General features: G+C 51.6%; 1 protein-coding gene across 1 annotated transcript in view; it reads left to right on the forward strand.

The window, feature by feature from the left end:
* The window catches only part of HCFC1 (host cell factor C1), a 57,994-nt gene that overhangs the window by 3,690 nt on the left and 40,417 nt on the right, over positions 1-13,887 (forward strand). The window contains 10 exon segments of the mRNA XM_060253202.1: positions 1,408-1,556; positions 3,599-3,759; positions 5,370-5,578; positions 5,769-5,853; positions 7,455-7,561; positions 8,700-8,879; positions 11,125-11,258; positions 11,260-11,536; positions 11,718-11,878; positions 12,898-13,095. Coding sequence (XP_060109185.1) covers positions 1,408-1,556; positions 3,599-3,759; positions 5,370-5,578; positions 5,769-5,853; positions 7,455-7,561; positions 8,700-8,879; positions 11,125-11,258; positions 11,260-11,536; positions 11,718-11,878; positions 12,898-13,095 — 1,661 coding nt within the window.

The raw sequence follows: 13,887 nt of genomic DNA on the forward strand, positions 1-13,887 counted from the left end.
GCAAGTTTGCCCAGCCCTTTGCTAGACCATGAAAAAAAAACCCAGCCTTCAGTAGGGAAATAAGCAAATAGGCTTTTAAACATCTTACTGGGGACTCTCGCCAAGGAAAGTGGGCTCTTGCAGCGAAGCCCCCCTGAGGCGTTTGCCGTCTCTCTTTCAGACCTCCCGGTTGGTTGCGTGACGGTCACGGGGGGTAGCAAAACGCGAGGCGCGCAACCTGGACCGACCCCAGTGATAAGTGTGTAGGATGAAGCCATACGCTGGGTTTGCAAATTTAGCACACGTGGGAGGGGAGGGCGCCTACTCTCACTCCCCGTGTAGCTGCCGGAGTCTCTCACTGTGCAACCAGAGCCCAGCGGGAGGGGGCGGGCCCCGGCTTCCCGATTGGCAGCTGCCACCTCGGTCTCTCTTCTCTGATAGGTTGCTTCCTTCATTGTACTCACTGTAAACAGTTCTCTCCCCCCCCTCCCAACCCCATGCTGCAGCCAAGCCAGCGGGAACATTCCTTTCTTCTCTCCTTCCCCTCTGCCTTCCCTTGACTCTGCCAGCCCCCCCCCCCCCCCTCCGTTTTCTGCAAGACTCAAGCACACTTTATTTTATTCCCTGGAGACTGAGGTCGTAGCTTCACCGTGCTCTTTGAGGCTGTGGTGTTTCTAAGACCTGGAGCCGACGCAAATGACGTCTGCTTCCCCTGGTCCCCCAAATGAGATTCCCGCTGTAGTGAGTGCAGGGTTGTTCAATTTTGGGCACCACGTTTTAAGAAGGATCTAGACAAGCTGGAACTGGGTCCAGAGGAGGGCAATGAAGATGGTGAGGAGTCTGGAGACCAAGTCCTATGAGGAAAGGTTGAAGGAGCTGGGGATGTTTAGCCTGGAGAGGAGGTGGCTGAGAGGTGATATGATCACCATCTTCAAGTACTTGAAGGGCTGTCCTATAGAGGATGGGGTGGAATAGTTTTCTGTGGCCCCAGAAGGTAGGACCAGAACCAATGGATTGAAATTAAATCAAAAGAGTTTCCAGCTCAACATTAGGAAGAACTTCTTGACCGTTAGAGCGGTTCCTCAGTGGAACAGGCTTCCTCAGGAGGTGGTGGGCTCTCCTTCCTTGGAGGTTTTGAAACAGAGGCTAGATGGCCATCAGACAGCAATGAAGATCCTGTGACTTTAGGGGCAGGTATTTGTTAGTTTCCTGTATTGTGCAGGGGGTAGGTCTAGATGACCCTGTGGATCCCTTCCAACTCTGTGGTTCTAAGGGTGAGCCCCTTGGCCCGATAAACTCTCAGTTACAGAACTTTGTGGTTTTACAGTCCAGCGTTTCAGAGGCTGCAGGTATATCCTACCTGAAACCCCATTGGACTTGTGCAGAACTGAGTGCCGTCTTCCTGACTTCCATTTCCTTGCCTTCCAGCCACAAACCAGTGGTTCATCCCAGCCGTGCGGGGGGACATCCCCCCTGGCTGTGCCGCCTACGGGTTCGTTTGCGACGGGACCCGCTTGCTGGTGTTTGGCGGGATGGTGGAGTACGGCAAGTACAGCAACGATCTCTATGAACTTCAGGTGAGTGGCTGGTGGTCATGTGGGTCCTCTCCTTGTTTGCCAAAAGGTGGCGGGTTGAGAGCTTGATGAAGAAGTTGGGCCTTTTGTCTTGGAGTCATCGTCGCTACCTTACAGGGCCTGTGCAGAGCTTCCAGCTTTCTGAGCAGTCGGGTTAGAAGGGATAAAAGGAAGTCCTTCTTCACCCAAAGGGGGATTAACACGTGGAATTCACTGCCACAGGAGACGGTGGCAGCTACAAGCATAGACAGCTTCAGGAGGGGATTGGATCAACATCTGGAGCAGAGGTCCATCAGTGGCTGTTAGCCACAGGCTATTGACGGAACTCTCTGGGGCAGGTGATGCTTTGTATACCTGGTGCTTGAGGAGGGCAACAATGGGAGGACTTTTAGTGTCCTGGCCCCACGGATGGACCTCCTGATGGCACCTGGTTTTTTGGCCCCTGTGTGACACAGAATGTTGGACTGGATGGGCTATTGGCCTGATCCAACATGGTTTCTCTTATGTTCTTATGGACCTCCTGATGGCACCTGGGTTTTTTGGCCCCTGTGTGACACAGAGTGCTGGACTGGATGGGCCACTGGCCTGATCCAACATGGCTTCTCTCATGTTCTTCTGTGACACAGAGTGTTGGACTGGAGGGGCCACTGGTCTGATCCAACAGGGCTTCTCTTATGTCCTTATGTGACACAGAGTGTTGGACTGGGTGGGCCATTGGCCTGATCCAGCATGGCTTCTCTTACGTTCTTATGATACTGGTAGAGAGTAGCCGTGTTGATCTGCAAGAGCCAGAAGTGAGTCCATTAGCATCTTAAAGACCAACAAAATGGGGAGCGGGGGATGAGGTTTTAGAGCAAAAGCGTTGAATTCATTTTTACAAGGGCCAGATCTGATACGGATGTCGCTTTGTCAGGCTGAGCCACGTATGCCATAAAATGCAACACCAGGTGCTGGCATTATAGACTTTGTAAAGGAAACAGGCAAACCCAATGAACAATATATATATTTTTTTTTTACTCAAAACACAAAAGCGATTGATTCCGAGCAGTGAAAGCAGTTGCTTTAAAGGGAAGCCCACAACAACCCTCGTATATGTATTTAATCATAATACAATTTGGGTATTAATAATACAAGTAGGCGTGAAAAACCCCAGCTTGAGACCCTGGAGAGCCGCTGCCAGTCTGAGTAGACAAGACTGACTTTGGTGGACCCGGGGTCTGATTCAGTAGAAGGCAGCATCATATGTTCATGGGGAGGGACGGTGGCTCAGTAGTAGAGCATCTGCTTGGTAAGCAGAAGGTCCCAGGTTCAATCCCCGGCATCTCCAACTAAAAAGGGTCCAGGCAAGTAGGCGTGAAAAACCTCACCTTGGGACCCTGGAGAGCCGCTGCCAGTCTGAGTAGACAAGACTGACTTTGATGGACTGAGGGTCTGATTCAGTATAAGGCCGCTTCATATGTTCATATGTTCAATTTGTATTTTCCCAAGGGGTACCATAAAAGGGAGTGTACCTTATATTTCCATACATGCCAGTTGCTTGTGGGCCAGGTAGGAGTCCTGCACAGGTCAGTTCTTGACACCCCTGTTTTAGAGAGTTAAAGCTCCCTTTAACAGATACAAGTCGGAATGAAGATTCCCGAGTTATTATTTAGCAGCCCAAAGGTGGGAGGGCGCTGCAAGGAAGGGAGTCAAGATGCAGAGGCACAGTGCAAAATGCAATGAGCTTTCTCCTTTGCTTAATCAAGCCGATGGCATTTTGGGCTGTACCTCTGCATCCTGGCTCCTTTGCAATGCCCCTCTCAGCTTCAGGCTGGGATATAAGATCTCAGGGGTCGCCATTCCTACTTACAAAATGAACTCTCAAAAGTTTATATTCCCCAGAACTTGTGGGGTTCTAAGCCTGGTCTGAAATCTAGCTCAGCTGCCGGGAGTTGCCGCCTGTGTTCCTTTTTCCCCTGTTCTGGCTATTTATATGCAGAATGCATCACGCCTGCCTCTAAATCTGGCTTTACTCATCTTAACGGCGTGCTTTCCTTTTCTTCTAGGCCAGCCGCTGGGAGTGGAAAAGACTGAAAGCCAAAACTCCCAAGAACGGGCCTGCGCCCTGCCCACGCCTCGGCCACAGTTTCTCGCTAGTGGGCAACAAGTGCTACCTGTTTGGGGGGCTGGCCAATGACAGCGAAGACCCCAAGAACAACATTCCCAGGTACGTGTCCTTCTCCGCATCACGGGAGAGCCGTTCGGACGGCGACTTCTCATTTCTGTCTGGTTACCGCTACTTTAACGTACTTAACGAAATGTTTGTTACAGTCAGGCCTTGGATTCATCAGGAGCTCACAGGAGCACAGCTCCTGAACCTTTCTGATGCCCCCCTCCTCCTCCCCATCTACCTCCCTTGTCAGTTTAAAACAATTTTTATTATTCTGCAATGTTTTATAATATTCAACTGTGTGATTAAATGTTTAATACCAATACATTGCATTATATTTTCCACCTCCCTCCCCCCCTTTTCGTGACCTCCTCTGCTGCTGTTTACTTAAAATACTAAAAAAATATATAAAAGGTAATTTGACATTTTAAGAATCTTCATAAAAAAAGACCTTAGAACTATAGTAAATTAAAAATAAGGAAAAGACCATTAACTATGGTTATTATCTATCTTCGATATTATCCTTATAAGAAAGGTTATATTCCCATAATCACATTTTTTCACTAAAGTCCATTTACGTTTTCTCTAACATTTAACTGTTATCAAAAAACACCAAGTGTCCTTTCACCTTCCATTGTTTTTCAACATACTTCTGAAATTTTCCCCACTCATTTTTAAACTTCTCTGAATCATATTCTTTTAAGATTCTAGTCAACTTGTCCATTTCACTCCAACGCATAGTTTTCATAATCCAGTCCCATTTTTCTGGTATTTTGTCTTGTTTCCACATCTGTGCATATAATGTCCGTGCAGCTGAAAGCATGTACCAAAGCATTGTTCTGTCTTGTTTTGGAAAATTTCCATCTCCCTCCCTTGTCCACTGAATAGTAGGTGCAGCTGCGTAACAATCCCTGGATTAGGAGGGCGGGCAGCTAGCCAGCTACCAGGAGCTTTGCCACAGCCAGTTTGGTGTAGTGGTGAAGTGCATGGACTCTTATCTGGGAGAACCAGGTTTGATTCCGCACTCCTCCACTTGCATCTGCTGGAATGGCCTTGGGTCAGCCATATCTCTGGCAGAGGTTGTCCTTGAAAGGGCAGCTGCTGTGAGAGCCCTCTCCAGCCCCACCCACCTCACAGGGTGTCTGTTGTGGGGGAGGAAGGGAAAGGAGATTGTGAGCTGCTCTGAAACTCTGAAATTTGGAGTGGAGGGCGGGGTATAAATCCAATATCATCATCATCATCATCACCCCCAGCAGCCCTGATTAACCTCCGGAGAAGCCCACGTCACCGTTTCTCCACTTTGCATGTGATTTTGGACAGCCGAGTGGGTCGCTGGCCTTTTGACGGGGCGGCGGGGGGCAGCCCAGGAGACCCCAGGCGAGCGAGGCCTGCTTGGACTGGCTGGATCTCTAGCCAGCCCAAGCAGGCCTCGCCCCGGGCTCTCCTTTCTTGTGTTGGTTTGCTTTTGACTGATGGGGGGGGGAGTTGGCGTACGCTGATGAGTTATGCGAATGAGCTCCACCACCTATTTTTCTACAAAATGATCCCTGGTTACAGTGCGTGCAAAGAGGGAACCATAAATTATATCACTGCAGTGCTGTTGGCTGAAAGGCAAGCAGAATTCCTGGCTTAGCCTTCAGGGTTTCCCCCCCCCCCTCCTCCTGCAGATACCTGAACGACCTCTACATCTTGGAGCTGCGTCCGGGGACTGGCGTGGTGGCCTGGGACATCCCCATCACCTACGGGGTGTTGCCTCCCCCACGGGAGTCCCACACCGCTGTGGTGTACACAGAAAAGGACAACAAAAAATCCAAGCTGGTCATCTACGGTGGCATGAGTGGCTGTCGTCTGGGCGACCTGTGGACGCTGGACATTGGTAATGGCACTGGGCGTTGGCTGTCAGGGGAGGGGACTCAGAGAGGCAAGTTTTCAGTCCTGGAGCTACAAACTCCTCAAAAACGGCTTGAGAGAGGACGGGGTTGGAGTCTGCCAGCAGGACCGGCTGGTTGCTATGGCCAGGCCTTGCCGTGACTCCTTTTGCATATTGTGTTCCCCCTCTTCTTCAGATTCTTTGACGTGGAATAAGCCCACGTTGAGCGGAGTAGCTCCTCTCCCACGCAGCCTGCATTCGGCCACGACCATCGGGAACAAGTAAGCCCTGGCACCCCTCAGCTTGACTCCCTTCTTCCGTTTGAGCCACCCATTCCTCTCTGGATATGCTGTTTGCTGTAGTGGTTAGGTGCACGGAGTCTTCTCTGGGAGAGATTTGGGTTTGATTCCCCCACTCCTCCGCTTGCAGCTGCTGGAATGACCTCAGTTCAGTCATAGCTCTCGCAGAACTGTCCTTGAAAGGGCAGCTGCCGTAAGAGCTCTCTCAGCCCTGCCCGCCTCACAGGGTTTGATTCCCCCACTCCTCTGCTTGCAGCTGCTGGAATGGCCTCGGGTCAGCCATGGCTCTGGCAGAGTTGTCCTTGAAAGGGCAGCTGCCGTAAGAGCTCTCTCAGCCCCACCCACCTCACAGGGTTTGATTCCCCCACTCCTCCGCTTGCAGCTGCTGGAATGACCTTGGGTCAGTCATAGCTCTTGCAGAACTGTCCTTGAAAGGGCAGCTGCCGTAAGAGCTCTCTCAGCCCCACCCACCTCACAGGGTTTGATTCCCCCACTCCTCCGCTTGCAGCTGCTGGAACAGCCTTGGGTCAGCCATAGCTCTCGCAGAGCTATGGAGAGCTCTCTCAGCCCCACCTATCTCAAAGGGTGTCTGTTATGGGGGAAGAAGATAAAAGAAAATTGTATGCCATTCTGAGATTCAGAGCGAAGGGTGGCATATAAATCCAATATATTCTTCTGTTCTCGTGTCCTGCGCGTTATCCTTGCAGCTGCCCTGTGGGGTCTATTGCTACTCGGAGGTGGGGTGGGACTGGCCAGTGACAGCAGAGCCCCCAAGGGCAATGTTCCCAGATAACATTGGCTGTTTCTTTCTATGTGTCGAGTTAAAGCTATGCTAGTCTGGGCACAAGACCGGCTTCTCGTTTCCGTTTTCGTAACCGATGGCCTCCTCTAGCCTGATCTCACCAGATCTTAGTAACAAAGCAAGGTCAGCCTGCTTCAGGGCTTGGATAGGAGACCACCAAGGAAGTCCAGGGTTGCTACGCAGAGGCAGGCAGCTTGTCTCTGTCCTGACTTGGAAGGCCCAGACTAGCCTGATCTTGTCAGATCTCAGAAGCTATGCAAGGTTGACTCTGGTTAGTAGTTGATTGGGAGAGCACCAAAGAAGTCCAGGGTCATTACCCAGAGGAAGACAATGGCAAACCGCCTCTTGTGGGGTTCACAAGTTAGCTGCACCTTGACCGTACTTAAGACGCACAGTGTTGCGGTGGGATTAGCTACTGTCTCTCGTTTGGCCTCTGTCTGGCTTTTTCTTTTCATTTATCTATTTTTAAGGCAATTATTAGCTGCCTTTCTGTTTTGCAGGAACTGAAGATCGCGTGCAGTGTCAATAATAGAAATGCAATAAAACCCATTAGTTAAAAGCAATAATTTGCCATTACTGGTAATAACCCGGCATCGTTGCCCGCGTTCAAATACGGCTCTTTTTCCACTTGACTTTTGCAATTGCCCCATTTCCCTTAGGCCCAAGGAGCCCAATAATCTATACGGTCAAGTGGAGATTCAAACATGGGTCTTCTAGTCCACTACGCTCTGTCCACTACACCCCACTGCCTTCTGTTCACGTTCCTCTCTTCCCTCGGCAGGATGTATGTGTTTGGGGGCTGGGTGCCGCTCGTCATGGACGACGTGAAAGTGGCCACGCACGAAAAAGAGTGGAAATGCACAAACACCCTGGCTTGCCTCAACCTAGGTACGTGAAGAGAGAAAGGAGGGGCACCACTTCAACTCTTTGTCCGCTTCCACCCCTGTCCTTTCAGCAGGGGGGGTTTTGTAGCAGGAACTCCTTTGCCTATTAGGCCACACACCCCTGATGTAGCCAAATTCCAAGAGCTTTGTTGTTGTTCAGTTGCAAAATCGAGTCCCAACTCAAAATGGATATTATAGCATTGGGAAAAGTGCAGAAAAGGGCAACTAGAATGATTAAAGGGTTGGAACACTTTCCCTATGAAGAAAGGTTGAAACGCTTGGGGCTCTTTAGCTTGGAGAAACGTCGACTGCGGGGTGACATGATAGAGGTTTACAAGATTATGCATGGGTTGGAGAAAGTAAAGAAAGAAGTACTTTTCTCCCTTTCTCACAATACAAGAACTCGTGGGCATTCGATGAAATCACTGAGCAGTCGGGTTAAAACGGATAAAAGGAAGTACTTCTTCACCCAAAGGGTGATTAACATGTGGAATTCACTGCCACAGGAGGTGGTGGCGGCTACAAGCATAGCCAGCTTCAAGAGGGGATTGGATACAAATATGGAGCAGAGGTCCATCAGTGGCTGTTAGCCACAGTGTGTGTATATGTGTGTGTGTGTGTGTGTGTGTGTATATACACATATGTACATATATATACACACAATACGTATAATTTTTTTGGCCACTGTGTGACACAGAGTGTTGGACTGGATGGGCCATTGGCCTGATCCAACGTGGCTTCTCTTATGTTCTTAACTCTTAGCGACCCAGTGGACAAAGTCACACCAGGCCCTCCTGTCTTCCGCCATCCTCTGAAGTCCACTCAAATTCATGTCACATCAGAAACGCTGTCCATCTCCTCTTTTGCTATCCCCTGCTTCTTTTGCCTTCTGTCTTTCCCAGCATCAGGGTCTTTTTCATTGTGTGGCCCAAGTATTTCAGCTTCAGCATCTGACCTTCCAGGGAACAGTCAGGGTTGATTTTCCTTAGGACTAAGAGCTTCCAGGGCTCTTCATACAGGGCCTACTGTAAGCCCCAGAAGGATTGGCTACCTCAGAGGCATGTGGCCAAATGTGCAAAGGAGTCCCTGCTGCAAAAAAAGCCCTGTCCTTTTCTGTCTGACTCTTTTGTCTTTGCATCCAGACTCCATGGCCTGGGAGCCCATCCTGATGGACACGCTGGAGGACAATATCCCACGGGCCCGAGCCGGCCACTGCGCTGTGGCCATCAACACTCGCCTGTATATCTGGAGTGGGCGTGACGGCTACCGCAAGGCGTGGAACAACCAGGTCTGCTGCAAGGATCTCTGGTACCTTGAGACAGGTGAGAGAGTTGAGGGGAGGGAGGTGGGCATAAAAACCTGGAGACCAAGGGCAAGTTCATACAGGCGGAAGTAGCATCCAGGCTTTCCCGGTAAGGGCACAGGTGGAAGAAGCACTGTGTCTGAGCATTCTGCCCCAAAGGAGTGGCCAAACTTGCCAGTTTGGTGTAGTGGTGAAGTGCACGGACCAAGTTTGATTCTCCACTCCTGAGAGAACCGAGTTTGATTCCCCACTCCTCCACTTCCTGCTGCTGGAGTGGCCTTCGGTTAGCCACAGCTCTCGCAAGGGCAGCTGCTGTGAGAGCCCTCTCAAGTGTCTGTTGTGGGGGAGGAAGATAAAGGAGATTGTGAGCCGCTCTGAGATTGAGATTCAGAGTATAGGGAGGGATCCAAATCCAATATCTTAACTTGAGAGGCACGTGAAATAAATGTCAGATGTTTGAGAGCCTCAAAACACATGACCATCAGATGTTTGAGAGCCACCAGATATGAAGAAAGAAGGAAGGCAAATAGAAGGGGAGGGAGAGGTGGAAAGAAAGCAACTTTTAAATGCCTTCTCCAAGTTGGCATTCTGGCCACCCTTGGTGTAGGGGAAGGAGAGCAGCTTTTGGCTGGCAGGAAGGGGGTTTGGCCAGGCATTCCAAATGCACAAAGCGGTTTGCGCTTTTCTAATATCAGAATCCTCTTGCATTTGGAAAACCAGCATGGCGAAGAGGAGGTGACACTGAGCCCCATCACTTCTGTCGAAGGGAGTTGGTTTTTTAAAAAGAGGAACATTCATGGATGCAACTCCTCCTTTTCATGCTGAAGTGATATAGCTTTGGAACGAGTGCACCACTTGACCTGTCTGACCGTATAGGGCAGGGGTGGCCAACCTGGGGCTCAGGAGCAACGTGGGGCTCTTCCACGCGTATTGCATGGCTCTTGAAGCCCCCACCGCCCCACTGGCCAGCTTGGGGAAGGCATTTCTCTCTTTAAATCACTTCGCCAAGCCAGCTGGTGGCTTGGCAAATGCACTGAGAGTTAAAGGTTTTTTTTCCATCTCTTTCCCCTCTCCCTGTCTTCCTTCCTTCCCTCCCTCCTTCCCTCCTTTCTTCCTTCCTTCTCTCCCCCCCTCCTTCCTTGCTTCCCATGTCTTGCAGCTCTCAAACACCTGACGTTTATTCTATGTGGCTCTTACATTAAGCACATTTGGCCACCGATGGAGCATCGGTACCATGGTTTCCGGTGATACACACAAAGCTGCCTTATACCGAATCAGACCATGCAGCATAACTCATATTTGAAAGCACAAATTGTCACATGAAGCCACCATGTACTGAATCAGGCTCTTAGTCCATCAGATATATTATCTACTGGGACTGGCGGCAGCTCTCTCACGGTCTCAGGCAGGTGTCTTTTACGTCACCTCCTACCTGATCCTTTATAACTCGAGATGCTGGAGATTGAACCTGGGACTGCCGCATGCCTGGCAGATGCTCTGCCACTGAGCCGCAGCTGAGGATGTGTTGGGTGGCTTTCTCTGAATGTTTGTCTGCCTGCGTTACTCAGGGAAACTTGCTAAATAGGGGTGGCCAAACTACAGCTCAGGAGCCACATGTGGCTCTTTCACACATATTGTGTGGCTCACGGAAGCCCCTACTGCCCCATTGGCTGGCTTGGAGAAGGCATTTGAAGTCTCTTTAAAACACTATGCCAAGCCAGCTGGAGGCTTAGAGAAGGCATTTGAAGTTAAAGTTTCTTTCTCTTTCTTTCTTTCTTTCTTTCTTTCTTTCTTTCTTTCTTTCTTTCTTTCTTTCTTTCTTTCTTTCTTTCTTTCTTTCTTTCTTTCTTTCTTTCTTTCTTTCTTTCTTTCTTTCTTTCTTTCTTTCTTTCTCTCTCTCTCTCTCTCTCTCTCCCCCTCTTTCTCTCTCTCTCTTTCTCTTTCTTTCTCTCCCTCTCTCCCTCCCTCGTGGCTCTCGAACTTCTGATGTCCATCTCTTGCAGCTTTCAAACGACTGACTTGTATTCTATGTGGTTCTTAGGTTAAGCAAGTTTGGCCACCCTGACTTAGTCTTTCCGCTTGCAATAGACTTGAGAGACTCAGCTTTCTGAGGAACGGCACACCGAACCCACAACTTTTTAGACCAGATGTAGAAAGGTTTTGGGGAGTGAGAGGACCGGAGTTCCTTTGTCGGACCCTCACCCCCACCCCCCCCAGGAATGGTTTTCTTTCCCTGATGCCTTCCATCCTTTCTCCCTTTGCAGAGAAGCCTCCGCCGCCTTCTCGGGTGCAGCTGGTCCGTGCCAACACCAACTCCTTGGAAGTGAGCTGGGGCTCCGTCCCGACCGCTGACTCCTACCTGCTGCAGCTGCAGAAGTACGACATCCCGGCCGCCACCCACGCCGGCTGCCAACCCTGTGCCCTCCGTGCCTGTCAACCCCCCCAAGAGCCCCGCTCCCGCGGCGGCCGCCCCAGCCAGCGCCGTGCAGCCTCTGGCGCAGATGGGCATCACCCTGCTGCCCCAGGCCACGGCTGTCGCCGCCGCTGCTACTGCCGCTGCCCCCGCTCCGCCGACCACCACCGCCACCATCCAGGTGCTGCCCACCGTGCCTAGCAGCCCGATGCCAATGCCTGCTCCTGTGGCCGCTGCCGCCGCTGCCAGCCCCCGCCCACAAGGTAAGGGGGAGGGGAAAGCAGGACTGCTCTTTTCAGGATGACCAAAGCTCGTTTGGAGACGGGGGGGGGGGGTGCACAGAAGGCACCAGCCGCTTCCTTCAGGCCAGAGTTGCGGTGAGGTAATCGCAGCTTGCATGGGGACTCAGGTTCCCCTGATCGCCTTTGCTCCTTTCTTCCACAGCGGTCCCCACAGTGCTGAAAGTCACCGGCCCGCAGGCCCCCACAGGGCCACCGCTGGTCACAGTGCGTTCGGCAGGGCAGGCCGGGAAGGGCCCGGTGACGGTCACGTCTCTGCCAGCCGGGGTGCGCATGGTGGTGCCCACGCAGACCACTCAAGGGACAGTAAGTCTTTCTTACCAGTTTCGCGTAGTGGTTAAGCGTGCAGACTTTTATATGGGAGAACTGGGTTTGATGCCTCACTCCTCCACATGCGGCTGCTGGAATGGCCATGGGTCAGCCAAGGCTCTCACCACAGTTGTCCTTGAAAGGGCAGCTTCTGTCAGAGCTCTCTCAGCCCCACTCACCTCACAGGGTGTCTGTTGGGGGAGAGGAAGGTAAAGGAGATTGTGAGCTTCTCTGAGATTCAGAGTGGAGGGTGGGATATAAATCCAAGATCCATCTTCTTAGAGAATCAGTTTGGTGTCGTGGTGAAGTGTTCGGACTCTTACCTGGGAGAACCGGGTTTGATTCCCCACTCCTCCACTTGCAGCTATTGGAATGGCCTTGGGTCAGCCAGAGCTCTCTCAGAGCTGTCCTTGAAAGGGCAGCTTCTGTCAGAGCTCTCTCAGCCCCACTCACCTCACAGGGTGTCTGTTGGGGGAGAGGAAGGTAAAGGAGATTGTGAGCTTCTCTGAGATTCAGAGTGGAGGGCGGGATATAAATCCAAGATCCATCTTCTTAGAGAATCAGTTTGGTGTCGTGGTGAAGTGTTCGGACTCTTACCTGGGAGAACCGGGTTTGATTCCCCACTCCTCCACCTGCAGCTGCTGGAATGGCCTTGGGTCAGCCATAACTCTCTTATCTGGGAGAACCGGGTTTGATTCCCCACTCCTCCACTTGCACCTGCTGGAATGGCCTTGGGTCAGCCATAGCTCTCTCAGAGCTGTCCTTGAAAGGGCAGCTTCTGTCAGAGCTCTCTCAGCCCCGCCTACCTCACAGGGTGTCTGTTGCGGGGGAGGAAGAGAAAGGAAATTGTGAGCCGCTCTGAGACTCTGATTCAGAGAGAAGGGCGGGGTCTAAATCTTCAGTCTCCTCTGCCTTCTTCTGGGCCAGCATTGACTGTGGGAGAGATAGAACCCTGGGGCTGCTCCCTGGCTCCAGCCACTCTCTTGACCAGCTCTCTTTCTCTCGCTCCGCATCAGGTGATCGGCAGCAGCCCTCAGATGAGCGGCATGGCTGCTTTGGCGGCCGCGGCTGCCGCCACTCAGAAAATCCCGCCCTCCTCCGCTCCTACCATGCTGAGCGTCCCCGCCGGTACCACCATAGTGAAGACGGTGGCCGTGCCTCCCGGTACCACTACGCTGCCCACCACAGTCAAAGTGGCCTCTTCTCCCGTCATGGTGAGGAGCCCCAGTCTATTTCCTTGGTGGGGGCGGGATATGGAGGTTCTCCCAGCCACCGGTGGGTGGATGAGGGGTAGGGTTGCCAACTCCAGGTTGGGAAACTCCTGGAGACTTGGAGCCTGGGGAGGAAAAGGGCCTCTGCTAGAAACAGTGCCACAGAGTCTACCTTCCAAAGCAGCCGTTTTCTCCAGGGGAACTGATCTCTGCAGTCTGGAGAGGAGCTCAAATTCCAGGTGATCCCCAGGTCCCACCTGGAGGCTGGCATCCCTGAACCTCAGTGGGGCACAAGGCCACAGAGCCCCCCCTCCAAAGCAGCCCTTTCCTCCAGGGGAACTGATCTCTGCAGTCTGGAGATGAGCTACAATTCTAGGGGATCCCCAGGTCTCACCTGGAGTCTGGCATCCCTGAACCTCAGTGGGGCACAAGGCCACAGAGTCCCCCCTTCAAAGCAGCCCTTTCCTCCAAGGGAACTGATCTCTGTAGTCTGGAGAGGAGCTGGAATTCTGGGGGATCCCCAGGTCCCACCTGGAGGCTGAGAAGAAATACAACCAAATGGTTCTAGTGACCAAATAACGAAATAATAACAAGGCAAGGTACAATTAACAATAATAAACAACAAGGAGTCCCCCCGATGTGCAGGGTGTCGACTTAAAACTTCCTGCTTCGATCAGTCTCCATGCATCGGGTGCTCCGTTAGTGTTAAAAATGACTCTGGTTCAAATCAAAATTAACAAATGATATTTCCACAGCATTGCGTGACTGCAAGTAATATTAATTCTTCCTAAGGAC

Source organism: Heteronotia binoei, chromosome 13 (assembly GCF_032191835.1).
Source record: "Heteronotia binoei isolate CCM8104 ecotype False Entrance Well chromosome 13, APGP_CSIRO_Hbin_v1, whole genome shotgun sequence".
In the NCBI taxonomy this organism is placed as follows: domain Eukaryota; kingdom Metazoa; phylum Chordata; class Lepidosauria; order Squamata; family Gekkonidae; genus Heteronotia; species Heteronotia binoei.